General features: G+C 38.6%; 1 protein-coding gene across 2 annotated transcripts in view; it reads right to left on the minus strand.

Moving 5' to 3' along the window:
- The window catches only part of grid2 (glutamate receptor, ionotropic, delta 2), a 554,413-nt gene that overhangs the window by 152,344 nt on the left and 383,020 nt on the right, over positions 1–19,049 (minus strand). For both annotated transcript variants that reach the window (XM_042421919.1, XM_042421920.1), the window contains 2 exons: positions 14,553–14,714; positions 8,753–8,872 (listed from right to left, as the gene is read on the minus strand). In XM_042421919.1, the coding sequence (XP_042277853.1) occupies positions 8,753–8,872; positions 14,553–14,714 (282 nt within the window). The remainder of the gene's footprint in view (positions 1–8,752; positions 8,873–14,552; positions 14,715–19,049) is intronic.

The following is a 19,049-nucleotide window of genomic DNA, read 5'->3' on the forward strand; positions in this document are numbered from 1 at the left end:
TTCCAACCGCGAGTTGTGTTTACTGTTGCCCTGACGACAAAGGTTACCTTACTTTAAGGAAGTACTAACCATGTTTCGAGTGATCATTTTAGCCAAAACCATGATCTTTCCTTAAATCTAACAAGTGCTTTTTGTGCCTAAACCTAACCACAGCGCCGTCACACCATAATTTTTTAACAGTGATTTGTAATGATTTTGGGAAGCATCCATCCGTCCTATAGAGGATCCTGAAAACACTCATATATGTCATTTTGAGAGTCACTGGAAATAGACCTATTCTGTTGTTTCGGTATGAGGACGTGTTGGTAAATTCAATAGAGCTGGAACAAGTTAAATGAGAGATTTATCTCCTTGTTCTGGGACATAAGCTCACAAAAACTCACAACTACTCTTGCAACAAGTAGATACACTATAGAGAAGCTTGATTCAGCTTGTGCATCCCAATCCATAGATTAACATGTGTGTCTGTGGAGAATATCTTTTCTCTGTTATATTTTATGAAAAAGGAATATAACAGCATGGTGTGTCACTATAGCTTAGCCTTCTGAAAAAGACTCTGTCAACAGTAATAAACTCAGTTTACAACTCAGTTGAACTGCTTAATGTTTGATAGAAAATCTCCTCTGCATGCATGTGTATGTCCTTGGTTGAGAGGAATGGAAACCCAGTGTTTTCTCTACGTTACATACTGACGGTCATGCAGGCTGACATTAATTGTCATGCAAAGCCAAAGGGGTTAGCTTAGCATTTCCAAACATGCCAGAAGATTTATGCAAATGAGTGTGTGTGGATGGGCTTTCGTGTGTTGCTGAGTGAACTGTAGCTATTATCTGTTTTTGAGTTGGTGGTCACATTAAGTCATCACATTTAAAAGAATGTCTTTCAATCCTTCAAAACATGTAATGGAAGAAATGTTTCTTGCAAGATGACAGGACTGTGAGGCGGCTTCCAAGGTCTTGTGATTTTCTGAAGTCACTTAACGTAATTTACCACATATGTCAGAGGAGACTGGAGATGATAATTGAAGGTGACCCCAATTTAAGAACACTGCAGTTTGCAGGCCATTGATTCTTTTAAAGAGGGAGAATATTTCTGTCTCTCCTCCAAATGATGGAGAATATGTGCTTACGTCAGAGAGAAAAGAGAGCTTGAGCATGTGCGAGAGAGAGTGTAATGGTTGTGACTCTATTATGACCTGTGCTACTAGGTCTATCAGGATTAGATCATCTATCTGTGTTTTTGCTGCCTCTCCAGCCCTGTTTCATTTTACCCTTCTCTTCATCACATCTACCCCTTTCCTTAATTTAGCAACACATTAGTCTTTCTCCATTCACTCATAATCTCCCCCTTTCCCTCCCTATCCCCCTTTTCCCCTGCTTAGCCACAACCCTTTTTTTATTGTGCTGGTTCTCAGGTATAAATCTGATGCCGTTTTTCCTCTCTGAAGTCATTTAAGATGTCGCAGATAGCTAACGAAGCAATTACACATGGCAGACTTGTCGCCTCTATATAAGAGAGCAGTGGAGCCTGGCATGCCTGAAGATGTATAGAGATACAGATATAGGTTCCTGTGTATAGCCACTGAAGGTAATGAAGCAGAAAGCCAATTCTACCACAGTGTAGCAGTAATAATTATGACCGATCACAGGTGTCTACTATTATCATTATCACTAGACAACTGTATGCATATGTGTGAAGTATGATGGGGATGAATAGCATTACAAGGGGTTGAGGACTGAAAGAGGTAAAAGAAGATTGGAATGAGTTGGAAGATGACAGGCAGGATAGAGGAAGGGAAAGGAAAAGAAAAGATTAAGAGAGAAGGGAGTTGTGGATAAATAGAGAAGTCCTCAGAAGAATAACTTAATTAAGGCAAGATAGGGAAACAAAAAAGCAGGATTGTGTGCATGTCATTAGTGAGACTCTCAACAGGGATAAAAAAAAAGACTGAAAGAGGAGACAGAACAGTGAGGGAGGAAAGAAAATAAAGCTCAGGTTAAGTGGTATTCTCAAAAGAATGTAGCAATAATACCATAATTAGGGAAGTATATGTATACAGCACTGTGTATAGCAGTGGAGGCTGGTCCATAGAGGCAGAGGAGGTTGATCCTCCTCTATTTTTTGAGAGGCAAAAGGGAGATCAAAATATAAAAAAGAATATTTGGTTGAAATAAACCATTACAAATCTCAGCATTATTTATAAAGTATTTTTTCTCTCTTCTTTGGAGAAAATCCATTACTGAAATTCTGTTTAAAATGCTTCAACAGTGACACCTGCAGGGCGGGAGGAGAAAGGGCAGTGTGTGAAGTGGTGGTGGGAGGGGCGCAATTGGTGGAGGTGGAGTGGGGGACAGAGGAGGACGGGTGCCTGCTGTCCTCTGCAGGGCGGGATCTCTTACATTGGACTTAATGTATTTCATTTTCATTTTTTTTCTGGACAGACAGCATGTCACTAACGTTAACAGGGATTCTGAAGAGCAACGATCAAACCAGCATCTAACGGGTCCGATGTGACATTTGAGTTATGTTTACCTGCTGTTTAATGTGCTTTTTTTTGCTGATCCTAATAATGACCTGATCCTTGACTCAAATCCATGATATGATCCAAACCGTGAGTTTTGTGTTCATGTTAACACCCCTAGTGTTAACATGTCAGCTTAGTAGACTATATTTTGTATGTCGTACACATAGATAAGAGTGTGTAAGTCATGTATTTGATACATGCATTAATACTTTCTGATGTGAACCTACACTTTTAGATCTGTGAATGTTTTTAGTGTTCAATCTTTCTAGTATTCAGCACTGATCTGAACCTGTATCACATTATAAGCTTTGTGCTACTTTATATATTTCTGTATACTAAGAAATTATATAGGAAACACGTGTAAATCATGTGACATGTTGTCTGTTTTTGATGAGACCATAAATTTATTGTCACAATAGAACAATACTATCAATTTGAATTTCACTTTGTTGGTAAAATGACACATTTGATCCACTCCATGGCTAAAATGAGCACTTCTTTTTTAAAGACAATATGTGTATGCTAAATGTCTTTAAAGATGCAGCCTTTACACCACTTAAGCAAATTGTTTTATTGGCATATAAATTTGCCCCCCACCCCTCCGATTTCATCAGGTGGGACAATGATATAGTTTGATGCAGATTGTTGTAAGATTCCATGTTGGTTTTCCCCCTGTCCTCCCCAATTTTTTGAGTCACCAGCCGCCACTGGTGTATAGTTAGTATTATCAGGCAGGCACGCGCGCGCACACACACACACACACACACATATATATATATATATATATACTTTATATCTCAATACCCCAGTGGTTGCAGTGGTAGAGACGGATTCTTCGCCTGTTTTCCATGATTCAGAAATCTTTAATTCAGATACTGAATGGCTTGCCCATAAAAAATACATGGGGATGCACCCATTATCCGCATTTTTCATAAGACACATAAGTGTCATGAAAGCAGTCAGGTACAAGAGAAATACATTTGACTTCATATGGTATGAAAGTTGAGGTAGGACAGAGAGAAAGAAAGAGAGAGTGATGGTCTATAATTTATTCAGAAAAATAACCAATGTTAATTTAATTTGGTTCAAGAGTTAGACATGTTTCTTCCAGGAAAGGTCATTGTCAGGTGAAACTTCAGTGCCCACAGCTGTTAAGACACAACATTACCACAGAGTAACGGTTAAATAATAGAACGAAGATTTCTCTAAGGAAGGTCTTGAAATGCTAAGGATCAAATATTCATCAGAAACTGTATTTCCTCAAAGAAAAGACAGTCGTCAATTAAAAGCCAGGTCTCTGATAATGTTCAGGGGCATGGTCGACATGAATGAATAAAGGCCGGGCCCAAAAACAGGCCGGGGAAAAAACAATGGTGGATAAACTCCTGTTGCCTGTTGTATAATTATGGAGATAGATTTGTTTCATAATGATTTGTGTGAACAGATCGACAATCTGTGTGTAAATGTGTAATCTGTAAATATAAACGCCTTCCACAAATACCAAAAAAAAGATTTGTAAACTCACAAAAATATTTTGCAAATATAAAAAAGATCTGCAAATACACAAACTAATTCCACAAATAAAAAAATATCTGTGAATACATTAAATTAATTTGCAAATAAATGAAAGGCATTTTTGAATATCTTCCTAACATTTACAACTTTTCAACAGGCATTTGTTAGGCAGTTTTTATTTGTGAATCGAAAAAACATTTGTGGATCTCTGTTCTACGCGTGTGAATTTGCTTTTTACACACATAGAGTTTTGAAACAAATTTTCCGCCATTCTGAACGAAAATCCACATGTACCACTCCGCCATTTTCGGATAGCACGTGTTCGCCTGCTGACAACATCATTTCCGCATTTCAAAGTAAGAGCACGCAGTCTTTCTATGAGCTGTTTTTTTGTTTGTTTGTTTTTAATAATCAGCGATAAGTAACGTGCATTCATTGTTTCATGTTAGAGTCATACAGTGATCATTAATGTGTGTTTATTTGTGTATATTATCTGGCACACACTTTCATATACATTTCTGTTTGAGCATGAAAGGCACGAGGATGCTTGTGGGCAACGTTCAGCTCTCTAAAGTGGTGGCTTGGCTGCTTCTTCAGTTAGCAGTTATCAGCCACCTCATCCTTTATATTTTTCATTTATTCTTTCAGGTTGGTAAAAGTCACAAGGCATTTCACATCTTTTTAGTAGTATACTCTTACTAACGTAGTACTGCACCGTGTTTAGTTTGATTACATTGTTTCAGTGAGGCTACCTTAACTGTTGTAAGATATGACGTAAGTGGCAGCACCCTGGTTAAGGTCTTTGATAGAATGGCTATTGGTGTTGATAGTTGTTTTGGTTTAGAAATGTCGTATTGTAGTTTTATTGTTCATTGTTAATATGTAGATTCCGCTAAGCTAACATTAACTACTGAAGCGGCATCTGTTGCCATGGCAACAGTAAACATTGATGTAGCGAGCTGGGGGAACGAAAGCAGGGTGTAGGATACATTTTAACTGTATGAATGTAGACTGTGTGTTAACAGCTGACCTATCGGATGTGTAGAAGAACACAGAACGTTAATTAACATTAGATCCTGACTGATGCTATCGGTGTGTCAGAGATTTAAATAATCACTGAAGTTACGCTACTGTGCCTCCTGTGTAAATGCGCACAGCGTTTGTGTATTTGCAGATCTGTTTTATATTTGCAAAATATTTTTGTGAGTTTACAAATCTTTTTTTTGTATTTATGGAAGGTGTTTATATTTACAGATTACACATTTACAAAAATCATTATGAAACAAATTTCCATAAACTTGGCTAAGCCGGCGAGAACACATCCATGAGCATTCTACCTGCATGCTACAGCTAAGTGGTGCACTGCTGCAGCTTTCGGAACGCTAGAATTAAGAGTAAGTGGATTACCGGTACTGCAGCAACAAACATTTAACAGAGCAAATGGAAGCAGATCAGAAAACAAGGAGGCTTCATACTTAAATATGAGCAAATATACTTATCAAAACAGGGAATTAGAAATAAAGGCTTCTCTCTAATATAAGCCTTCTTCCAATAGAGGCCTGGTACCCTTTGCAGTTGAGGTAAATGAAGGCACTTGCCTCTATTTGAGGAAATACGGTAACCCTTCCATCATGTGACCGTGGAGAATGTTAAATACATGCTAATGTTAAAATGTTGGAACACTGAACAGAACTGTGGAATTATGGGAGATTTTCAAGAGATTTTCTACAAAGTAAATGTATGACAAGACAAATATAGCAACTGCCAAAACAATAGTCCCTTCTCTGGGTTTGATTGAAATGCAACAGCTCCCTAAAAAGGAATGTTGCCTTCAATCTGTAAAAATGACATTAAACTATTCTTTCATTTGAAGGTTGTTTTTATACTGCCATGGTTAATATTTTGCAAATATCAAACTGAACTGAGAAACTTGTTTGGATCTGACAGCTCCCCTGACCAGTGGCTGTCATTAAAAACATCCACTGCACTTCACCCCAGCATCTGCATGTTAATCAGCTACACTATTGCTGCTGCTAGTTGCTTTCTTACAATGATAGCAAGTTGATTCATTAAGTATGGAGTCATCGTAATACTATTTTTATAATATACCAGGAATTTAACATATATTTCATGATCCAGTTATTTTTTTGCCAGATGTGTATGGGTAACACTGATGGAGAAGTTTACACTAGTTCTACTGGGATTTTGCCTTTTGTGCTTCCTGATTGAGAAGAACAGCTACTTTGAAGAGAGCAATTACACCAAGACCAATTCTTAATTTTCAAATGAGTATTCTATATAATATTTGTGACTTAAGCTGCCATTTGTAGCTAATGTAACTTCAGTTATTATGATAAAATGCCATCTTCACTGCACAGTGGTGATACCTTCAGTATAATAAGCCTCAGAATCAAGTATTGTTACTCCATCACTATATAAGAGAAGACAAATCTGGGTTGAAGAGACATGGCAATACTTTTCATAGATTTACATCAAAGACTTCAATGACCTTTAACCTTTCTTTTTTCCTTTTCACTCCCCTGAAGAAAAGAAATCGTGCTTCGTTCTCTCTCTCTCTCTCCCCTCTCCCTCGCTCTGTTTCTCTCTCAACCCAATCGGTCAAGTCAGATGGCCGCCCAACTAGAGCCCAGTTCTGCTCAGGGTTTCTTCCCGTTAAAGGGGAGTTTTTCATCCAGCCGCTGTCGCCAAATACTTGCTCATGGGGGATTGCTGGGTCTTTGTGATTTAAATAGTACTGTCTAGACCTGCTCTATGTGAAAAGTGCCCTGAGGTAACTTCTGTTGTGATTTGGCTATATAAATAAAAATGATTTTGATTTGATTTTTTTTTAAAAATAATTTTGCATACACATCAGTTCTTGTCCTTGTCCATCACAATGAAAAGGTAATGGGTCTGACCTTGTGTTGGATACTTAAAGCCGACATTTTCCATAACATCTTCCCAGTTGCACATGTGAACATGGAAATGCAGGTAATGGAATGTGCGAGCAGTACGAGATGGATGCCATTGTATGTGCCACTGCTTCCCTACGGCTTTAATATCCTTTTCACTTTTCACACATTTATTCACATACTGGGTCAGGTTTCTCAGACTTTTCTTCTCAAGTGGTGGGATGGTCAGAACCAGCTTATTTTCACTAACTGTTTCTCCAGCCTGACATATATGTGACCTACATTTATTGCAGGTTACATGCTGTGTATGAAAACCATTTCCTAGGGCTCCACATCATTTGGAAAGGCTTGATTCACAAAAGAAAGTTAATATCCAGACAATCTGAGAGGAATATAAACCTCTCTTTAGTCATTTGATTCCATGTATAAATTTAATTGAATCCCAACGACAGTCCAACAAATGTTCAGATTATTAAGGGAGACTGTGGCAGGAATACTGTATAACAAGTGCCTTAATTCCCTCAGAAGTAATTATGCCCTCTGATTAGGGGATTGTGCCTTAATGTAATTATGCTGTGCTTTAAAGATTAATTTTGTCTGTGATGGCATGCTGCGTTATGTTGGTGCCTCACCACATTATCCATAATCACAGCTCACTATCTCAACTGTTATCTGTAAAGAGATCCCTCTGGTATGGAGGATAGACATGGTGTGTGTGTTATTTGTGTTGCTGATTGTGTATGTATGCAAATGCACGTACATGCTGCACCTGTGCACACAGATGTGTCTCTGTCCAAAGGACTTTTATGAAGGATTATGCTTTGCAAGTCTGGGTCTCAAATGTTAATCCATATCTGCTGTTTTCATACCTATTTGCCATAATTCACCAAAACGGAGTAGTCAGTAACATCAGGGAAGCCTTCAGAGATCCCAGAGCCACCAGAACATTAACAAAGCCATGAGAAAAGGAAAATATATATAATATATATTGATATACTGTAAGTAAGTATCCTAATCCACACATGAATTCAGGAAATTATACAGTAAGTACAGAATTTAAACTCCAGCTTTGAGTTTACTGCACCAGCTGATGATTGAGAGGCGCCAAATACATTTCTAAAAATAGTGCAGACAGACACATACAAACTCATGACTGCACATTTACACAGCCATTAAAACACACATATGCATACATACACACGATCAATAAACAAACAGTCTTATGAATATGTGTGAGCATGCATGTGAGGGGAAAGGATGTCTTTCATGGGGTCTGTTAAAATTCATTATGCATGTATCATTACCAAATACCACTTGAAAATGCTTCTAATTAATCCAATTAACACCAAGCTCTATTGAAGGAGAGGTGAGCTGCTGGGCTGATGCTGCATCCTGCTCGTGCACAGAAAAAAGTACGAAATAAACAAGCAACTAACCACAGGAAAACAAAGACGGGTACTAACTGTGAACTAAATAGATAAAAATATAAAGAAGCTATTACTGCTTCTGTGCATTTGTTGCCTCAAATATTGATGGTTTAGAAAAATGTAATCCTATACAGCACAATCCAAAAGTGAATACATAAAGGTAGCAGGGCTGTACTCTGCTACACAGGGGTGACAGCCGCAAGGAAAGAAATACCTGAATAAATATGAGATGAAAATAACGTTGAGAGCAGGTGCAGTGAAATTCCACAGTAAATCCAGGAATTATGTAAATCCACTCTGCCTGTAAGAGCAGAAATTATTCCCCCTTCACCCACAGCAGCTCAGCACACAGGGGCTCTGTCTTAACTACTTACCCTACTGACTCCTCGTCCCCTATCTTCTCCATAATTTGTTCCCAGGATTTCAAAGAAGATGTTGGGGTTAGTGCCGTTGTCAGTGAACTCCAGGAAACTGGTGAGGCCGCTCACTCCAAACTGCAAGGACAGGACAGGAAAGGAGAAATGTTTTTTATTTGATTACTGATTTATTTTACTATTATTGTCATTTGGTGATACTGATCATTAAATTGTGGCCTTCATAGCTCTTGTAATGACTCTCAGGCTCAACATCAGATATGATTAATCATGCAAGCTATTCACAGTGAAACTTAAGACACAAATCATCCGCTCATCCCTTATAAAATGATTACCGGTACTGAATAACAAACATGCATTTGTTGTAATACACAGAAATACAGACAGGTGACTAATTAAAGGAATAATCGGTACAGGTCTGAATGCTTGACCCCTACAGTGAGGGGATCTGGTGGTTCCACTTGTCCCCTTAGAGGGAAGGGTCACTGCAGATCAATACAAAGTTGTTCTGAGTGATCACCTTTATCCTACGAGGGGTCACTGAATGGTTTGATGAGTATGAAAATGATGTGAATTATATGCTATGGTCTTCGCAGTCACCAGATCTCAACTCAATTGAACACCTATGGGAGATTTTGTACTGACGTGTTAGACAGCGCTCTCCACCACCATCATCAAAACACCCAATGAGAGAATATCTTTTGGAAGAATGGTGTTCATCCCTCCAGTAGAGTTCAGAGACATGTAGAATCAATGCCAAGGCACATTGAAGCTGTTCTGGCAGCACGTGGTGGCCTAACACCTTATCAAGACACTTTATGTTGGTTTTTCCTTTTAATTTGACACCCGTCTGTATGTGTGACCTTGTGTTTTCACACGTGTGTATGCCTGCATGTTTGCATTTTTCTGTGTCCAAGACAGGAAATGTTTGGTTTTGCCCTTGGTGGGAAATCACAGTTCAAAGTAGGTTCAGTGTTGTTAAAAATGGAGCAGTCAATAGCACACAGAGATCTGTGTAAGTACCAGGCTGATGGAAACAAAAGTGTGTGTTTGGAGCTATTGGGTATTTTTTGCGGTAGAGGTGTTGTGTGTGGAGAGGTAGATTAACTCACAAGCTCACACACACACACACACACACACACACACACACACACACACACACACAATCTTTACCCTGCCTCCCGGTAGTGTGACCAGTGAAAGTGACACTGTGAGTCAGTGAAAGTGACACTGTGTCTGCTTCAGGGAAGGAGAGGTGTTATACTCCTTAATATGACTCATTCTCTTCGTTTGTGTGTGTGTGTAAGTGCTCACAGACGTGTGTTTGAAACATGAAACATGATTTGTGCCATTTATGACTACACAGTATACAGTATTTCATCTTTTTCAACCTAGATTATGATTGGTTAAGTTACTTCAAACCATAGATTGTAAATAAAGATGTAAATAGTGAGGTGTGATGTCACTCATTGGTCTGCATTGGAACCGGTTTGAAGCCTAGAGTTGCTGCTTGTGGTCAGCGCCATATTTACCGTTTGGAGCCAGGACCTTCCAAATAAGGAGTATCTTGTTTTTGCCAGTGACAGGCTCAGATTGGTATTATGTATCTGACAACATTTTGGAAAGGACCATACAGAGAAATAAAACATTTTTTCTTCACCTTTTGCTTGATCTGGTCTGTTTTCTTATTATGTCTAACCAAGTCTCACTCAAGGAGAAGTCTCATTCTGAAATCTTGCGAGAGTTGAGTTTTTGTCAAAATCAGCTAAATATTCAGCTTCACGGAGCTGGAGAGACGAGTGCTTAGCTTAGTGTTATCTAAAAGATTTTCAAAGTCATGACTGAAAGCCAGGGAAAGCAGCAGGTTATCGAACGTTCAGTCATGGCTGTAAATCAACGCCCACGTGGCAGATATCATCAAGTCATATCAAGATATCAAGTCTTCAAATCTTATTTTTGGAGCAATAAATTCCAAAATGACCACCAGCACACTTATTGGAGGGCCTGAATTTAGCGATTGAGACCACAATCACTCATTAAAAAAATTATTGACTTAGTATTTCTAGAGAGAAGTTTATGCCTTTTGAATTGGAGTCAGCTGGAGCCAGGGATTTTTTTGGAGGCAGCATCTAGAGGCCGTCCATGGTATTGCACTTTAAGGTACCTCCGCATTGGCTTCAGCATCAAACGATGGTAGTTGCCGCATGCTTTAAATCTACATTTACTGGTCATTTGGCCTCTTAGTGGCAGCAGAAACACTGTAAACGTCGACTGTAAATGTTGACATTTTTATCACCTTTAAGGTTCAAATGACTGATCACAGGCAGTTCAACCACCTTCCTCTAGTTTCTTGCTAAATTACACAGTGGTAACAGCCCTCAGCTGAAACATTCAGACATACTTTTGTGTGTTTAACTCTGTGTTAGGTTCTAAGAATTATCTGTCTAAACACACACATGCATGTGCATATATGTGTGTATGCGTGCGTATGCCTTACATGTGCGTATGTGTTGACATGTATAGAAATAAAGGGGAGAAAATTATTGCCTTTATGAGTATATACTGTATATGATGCAGTTCATAAGTGTGTATAAGATGTTAATGTGCTATTTGGTTTATTATTCTATATTGACACACAAATAAATTGTTACTGTATTCTATTATTTTATTCCACTGGGATAACCACACACACCCTTACCCTCAATAAAATACGTGTTTATTTGCTTCCTTGCAAGCTGGATGGGGGTGAAACCCACTCAGATACTGTTCATTGCCTTTCATAATTATTCAGGTAATTAATGCTGGCAGCTCAGTATTGGCACAATACATTCACAACAATTATCTTTCTTTTAATTGCACCCTGCAAGGTTTTGATGTTGGTGAACCCCTACAAACACAATGAAAGCCAGCATGATGGAGAAATAAGTCATAAAAGTTACAAAAGTTCCACAACTCTCACAAACAACAATAGCAGGCTGGTGGACAACAAAAGCAGTCTCATAAGTGCAGATTCCAGCAGTAGAGGTGAAACCCAACCTGACCCCCCTCTCTCTGACACAATACACTGCTTTTCCACTTGGCATATATACCTACAGTCTCTACCAGCACTATTAGCTATGCAGTGAAGAGCACATGGACACCCGCACAATACATTTAAATATAAATATAAATATAAATATACATATACAAATATATAATTACAATTTAACCTTACTAATACAAAGTACAAATGACTATTGCCTAATACAGATTAAATAAAATGGATAATAAACTGGAAAAATACTACGCAAAAGCCAAACTTCACCAAAAAAACCCTCTACCCACTCCCCTCTCTCTTCCTCGACTTCTTGGTTCAGCCTAACAAGGTAATCGACATCTGCTGGAGTCCTGTGGCTGAATTCTGACATGTGCACACCATGAAAACACAGAAGTACACCTCAAAGAGAGAGTGATAAGTAGGGGTTCCCGAAATAGAAGCGCAACATAACAAAAATGAACTTCCTGTATAAGTCTGTTTTGCTGAACTTTACACAGTCAACGATCGTGTGTGTGTTTTTTCACACTAGTGAGGAGGATGCTTTCCAGCTCCCTCACACACCTGATATAAAGGATATGCCACTGGGGCCCAGACAATGAGTGAAAGGCAGGGAAATGAATACGGAAGAGGACATGAAGGTGTACTTGTTTTTGATGTTTGAAAGCTTCTGAAAAGTAAAATGAAAGTGAATGAGTCCGTGTGTTACAATAACAGCACTAATAACTCTTATAGATTTAAGCTTAGACTTTGAGACAGCCTCATGGGCAACTGCTTGAGGATATTGGGCTGCATTGCAGGACTTACTGTGCCTTAAAAGTGATCAATACAAATTTAAAATGAATCCTAAACCTAACTGTTTGAATCACCGAGTCTCAAGGGTGGATAATATAGCAACTAATGGCAGGAGTAGTGCAACACATGTCGTTCCCCAACAGCTCATACACAGAAGATCAGTGAAACAGCAGTTTCAGCTGCTGGATTTTATCCCCTACTCTGAATTTTTCAACAAACACAAAACATCAGTAGAGCTCTTCGTCAACAGCTGAAAATTAGTATTTATCATTACCATAATGGCCCCACATACCAAAACGCTGATTAAACGCACAGGCATACGCAAGTAAGTAAAGCACGCTGCCGATACACTGTAAACTGGAACTGATTCCAGGCTGTTGAACTAAACTCTATTACTGCTTTGGGCTCTTTTAGCTCTTTTGAGACAGCCATCAGGGTTGGTTTAACAGCCGGGGCTGGCTGATGAAAGTGTTGCCAAAACCTAGCCTGATCTCAAGGTGAAATGCAGAGATAGATATGAAAGCCATTGCGCCGCATTTATTATTGTCTGACACTAATCCCAAATTAGCATTTCACTTGGCTTCATCATTCAGTCAAACTGCCACCCCTGGAGTAGTTTTTTTTATTGATATCAAAACAGAGGGCATTGATCCAATTGGATTTAACAGTGATGAAAGAGTTGCCAAACCCAGTCTAAACTCAAGATGAAATGCAGAGATTCATAAAATCACAGCTGCAGGATGAACTCCTCTATCTCCCAAAAGTCAGCTATTCAGGAACTGAGGAAAACTTGACGACTGAAGCATGGTTAGTGAAGTCAACTAAGTGTAGACAGGAACTTGGAAACTTTAAGTTGAAGTAATGAACAAAAATGGGATCTCGGTGTGATTAGAACAATACAAAAACTGTGTACATATTTAGAGCCTCTTCCATGTCATTCTTCATCCCTGGAGGAGATTTTAGTCATACCAAGAGATGGCATTGTATAAATGAATTTAGCAGTGACTGGATCCTGCTGTTTCAACTACAGTGTCTCAGCCAAGGAACAATAGTGCCTAGTCTTCAAAATTTCGTGTAATGAGCACAATGTCTTGAAATGCAAATACATGCTCCCTAAATCAAAAGTGTGAAAAATGCATTTTTCTACTGCTAAAAGATACACATGAGACACATAAAAATAGGAATAAATCTGAGATTGTGCTTGCACATTGTAGTTGGGTTAGGGGATGGGCATAATTTTTTGCTTTCAGCTACGGATCCTCACCTCAGTCAATGTCAATGAATGACAGTGACATTCAAACTTAGACAAAGGTGCTTTTCTGCTGTGAGTCAAGACTTCATTTTAGCAGATATATTGTGAATACGTTTTTAAAAAAACTGTAAGTTTTGATACAAAGTATTTATAAACTGTTTTCAAACTGGCACCCACACACCTTCACTCATCACTTTGTGGTAAGGCTCTACAGGAGGCTGATGAAACAGATGGATGATACACAAACTGAGATTAAAGTCAGGTGACTTAAGGTCATGAAGATATCAACAGCATTTCAAATATAAATCAGGGACTGGGAAGGATTTCACTGTGGATTGTTTAGTGTAATTCAGTTTGTGTTTCTTACAACCATATAAAATGTTTACACTACTATACACAGACTATGTGCCCAACACTGGTCAGGGGACAATTAAAACTGTCTCCATGAATTATCTGGATCACTTTGGTGAATAATTCTCAGAGCAGCCCTTTCACATCAGCCTAATTGTCAGATTTGAAGGTTTTTCAGGTTTTGTGAGCAGTTACCCCAGAAAGTCTGCTTATTGGAACAGGCACCTGGTCTGTGTGTGTGCTCATGTGTATGTGCCAGAGCATCTAAGTCTGCACACTTGCATACGTAGCTGAAAAAGTGTGTGTGTGTGTGTGTGTGTGTGTGTGTGTGTGTGTGTGTGTGTGTGTTTTACTGTGTGTTGCCCTACCTTTTTGACAGTATCCAGCATGCTCTTGCCTCCCTGCCATGGTTTGGAGTTTTTCCTGATGCAGCTCAGGCTGGCCATGCTGTGCCACTTCCTGTCTTCCAACTTTCTGTGGAACGTATTGGCCAGCAGCAACACAGTATCATAAATGTAGCGGTTGGTGATCTACAGAGAGAAAGAAAGAAGCAAACAACAAAAAGGAACAAAGGTAAATATGAGACAATATTAGTTGAAACACACAATTTTGCTTTTGTTGAAAATGTTTTGTGAGGGATTTGCTAAAATACACAACTTGTAACAATGCATTCAAATTACACTCTCATGAGGTCCAAATGACCAATTTCATGCTTTCATGTGGTTTAGTTTTGGAGTTAGTCTAGTTCTTGTTTCTCTTCTGCTTATGAAGCTGTGCAAGCTAGCGTAGTACAGACCTGCAGGCATTAGTAGTACATGGGAGAAACGGGCCAAACCTTTTCTTGCTAGAATGCTATGAAAATTAAATACTTCACTTGCAGACATCTCCATCAGTACCTTGATTAAAAAATAAAAACTTACAACCTCTTATTTTACTTTGCAGCTTGTCTCTGTCCCTTCTATATTTGCCTGTTTCTTTATCCGTTAATATGTGGTATGTTTGTATGCCCCTCTGGTGCATTACATTAGTAATTTCGCCTAAAACATGCCTCTGATTTTCGCTCAAATTATGCACATTTCCACTCACACCCACAGATGCCCACTCACACACAAGAAAAGCTTTAAGGATGACATTAATTAAAATGTATTGATGGGTATTTGGCACCACATAATAAGATAGCAAGGGGGGAGAAAGAGAAAGAGAGGAGTTTATTCAGTCTATGATCGATCGTTGTGTGATTTACTGAACCTCTGGTCTACATGTTAATGAGAATATAATAAATAGATTTACTACAACAGGCATGTTTCTGTGCACGCACACACATACACACACACACATATGCAAGTGATGTGTAATCTCAAATTAACACACACATGGCCCTGGACATATATTTTTAAACAGATGAAACACACACCAGCACACGCAGTACATAAATCATAATCGCAGCATTTCTACTAACATAGACAGTTCTAACTACAATGGCTAATGAGTTCATTTGTAAATATACTCCATTTGTCCCTGTAGCTAATCTGGCTACTTCGTAATGTAGAAAATGTTATCTAATTACCACTCTAATACTGACAGTACACTGATGACATTTATGCATGTTTACTGAAGGGAAAAAAAACTCTGTCCATCCAGGTTCAGAGGCATCATTAGCTGTGTCCCAATTCAGGGACTGGATCCTCGGAAATCTCCATAGACATAAAATGTCACAATGAGCCGATACGGTCTGTCCCATTGCAAAGGTTCCTCCAACTGCTGAATTGCAGCCTCATTTTACTCAAATTTGAAGGTTGAAGGTCCTCTGAAGCCCCCAGTATCCACATAATTCATACTGTAGTACATTAGTAAACTGTTTAAAGGACCATTATTGAGATAATTGTCAACACGCAAAGCTGGGAAATGTCACATGATCATAACATATTTCAGGTGAAAAGAAACTGCTTCTGCAGGATAAGCCCAGACATGACCTTGTCTTGTTTATTTCAGAGCATTATAGGAAAATGGAAATTATATTCAGTAGGTATATTTACCATTAACCGCATCTGCTACATTTAAGTCCATCATGTGCTGAAGTTTTCTTCACAGGTTTACACTTTGGTGGCCAATTGAGGCCATCATCCTGGTAATAAATCTACTTATTTTCGACAAGTTAATGAGGAGCACCACAACACACCATTAATTTAAGTTTTTGTGAGACTAGACTGTCTTTTGGAGGGGAACTGTGGGCTCAGTCCACTGGCCTTGAGGACCACGTACCTCTGAGCATCCAGCACATTATATGTCAGTCAGTTTTATGTTATATATGAGGTACTGCCTAAACCTCCACAATGATCCTTTTTCCTAAGCAGTCAACAGGAACACACATCCATACTTGAAAAAAATAATAATTAAGGAAATAGTCTGTCTATTTTTAAAAAAAAAAAAAAGTAATTATCTTCTTCCGGTGCACCTAAGGTCTCCAGAAGAAGACCTGATCAGATATGATCGGAGTAAGAACAATCCTGTTAACAAACCTGGAAGTCCCTTCAGCATTTGATTTTGGCTTTTTCATATTGTGAAGGTTACCATTCAGTAATCCCAAATGCAGATGTTCTACAGTATTTACAAAGCTCAAAACCAAGTTCAGTGCAGTGGTTATGGTAGACTGATCAAATAAGTAAATTTTAACAAGGTTATTAGTTGAATCATAATATTTCAAGCCATATAACCATTCTAATTAAGATATTGCCCTTTGCAAATTATTCCAAGTAAGCATGGAACAAAAGTTTAGTCTCAGGTTTGGCTCATCTGTAATATTTCATTCTTCAAGAATATATAAGGAAGAAAAACTTTTGCACATTTTTTTCCAACAAGAAAGAGGTGGAATTCAGTACTTTTACAGTACATTCAACTATGTCTGAGGGTTGTTCAATCTGTCATTCTCCTTCCAACACGCTATTCTAAAATGTAAGCAAACCAAGTGGGAACATGACCATAGCAGTTTTTCACTGTATAACAAAAAAAAAAAGATTATATGAGTGATAAGACAGCAAAGAATAGTATGTTCCTTGTTGCTTGTCAAATAGTTTACTGACAGGCAGATAGGACAAAAGAAAAACTATAGTGTCAAGTTTATCTGACATCTAACTTTTTCTCTCACTTTCTTGCGAAGTATCTCTGCTTTCACAGTTTTGTCTTTTACTTGCTGTCTTTGTCCATCTATCATTCTGTCTGTCTTGGTGCCTATTGCTTTTTCTTCAAAAATTAAAGTGAAAATCTACCGCTCTTTGGGGAGCTTGAATGATCAGTGGGTTCTGCACTCCAAGCGAATATTATATGTGTGTATGTGTGTGTGCTTGTGTGGTCAGCCTGAGTTGATGTGCTTCAGTGCAGTGTGAAATTGGGCTTCTGGGCCGCTCTCTGACCGCTGAGCTGATCTGCTTCCTCTGTCTGTCTCTCTCTCTCTCTCTCTGTCTTTCTCTCGCCTTCCTCATTCCCTCTCTCACTCTCAGATTCAACCACTCACCCACCCACACACACACCCACGCACACACTCTGATGCCGTTTGCAAAGACCGAAGAGAACAAAGGACTGACAACCCATGAACATTTTGTCTACGGACAATTAATATAGTGTAATTAGTATGTGCATGTACATAACAATATTTTTTTTGCTTAGTTGGACATTTATTCCACTGCCTTTGAGCTAGGAATTGTACTACTAACATAATTCCATTATCTTTTATAACACTACAGTCGTATTTACCACTCTGCTTGTTTCACTCTCAAAACGATAAAGGTATTATAAAAGATGCACAATTTGAAATCATGCAATTGTTATAAGACTAAAAATTTTGATTAAAAGAGTGACATCATTCAGGAGTTGAACCTGTCTATACATGGACAGCAGGGGACTAACTCTGCTCCCCCAGAACTCTGCAATCCCTGTGATTGGCCAGGATGCATCTTCTTGACAGACAGACCGAAACTTTACAATGATCTCTTATCTGAGAAACAGTTTGCTTTTTTCCCTTTTTCTTGCTGTTATCTTTGTCTTCTTGCCTTTTGCCATGGCAGTGGAATACTTGCTCTTTGCTAGTCTGAAGATATGATTCAGAACCATAGGAGGTGAAACCTCAAAATCTAGAGTCATGAGTTAAGAATCAAAACTAGAAGAGCCGAAACCAGGAGCTCTCTTCCAATGGGAACTTTTCAAATCTGGACCGGCCGACTTACCCATTATTACAAGATCCAGACTCCAGCTTCTCACCCCAACACATCGAACTCCATCCTCCGCAAGAAGCCACCCAAGGGAGCATGCAAGTATTTCTACAAAACCTTCATTAACTTGCTTAAACTGGTGCTTTCATAATTTCTAATTTCAAGTGTCAACTCAGAACTAAGCTGTTCCATTGATTTGACTCACTGCTTATCAGGTAACAGTCATCTCATCTGTTTATCAGGTCTCTCATACAAACTACACAATAGATAGCTCTGCATCATTCATTTCAATCATTCACCAGCCATAGCCCTGTGCACCAGTTTCCCCTTTCTCTCTTGGGTCTTGTTTGTGAAATGTTGTAGTTGTAGTGTTTAGTACTTGTAGCTGTAGTATTAGTAATAAATGTGTATGTAACTAAAAGTGAACTTGTTGGTGTTTTCGTGTGCTTGCATCTCAGTCATTAAACCTTAAAAGACCTTACCAGTATACTCTTACAAAATCATAATTAAGATTAATAACAACCATAATTCTAATTGACCTCTCTTGAGTGACCAATAAGGAAGACTATTTCCCTATTATTATACATACTCTAGTATGAATTATGTCACTGGATGAATAATTTCATAATTGAGTGGTGCACAATAATAATTCATAATTCC

Source organism: Thunnus maccoyii, chromosome 9 (genome assembly GCF_910596095.1).
Source record: "Thunnus maccoyii chromosome 9, fThuMac1.1, whole genome shotgun sequence".
NCBI classification, from domain to species: Eukaryota; Metazoa; Chordata; class Actinopteri; order Scombriformes; family Scombridae; genus Thunnus; species Thunnus maccoyii.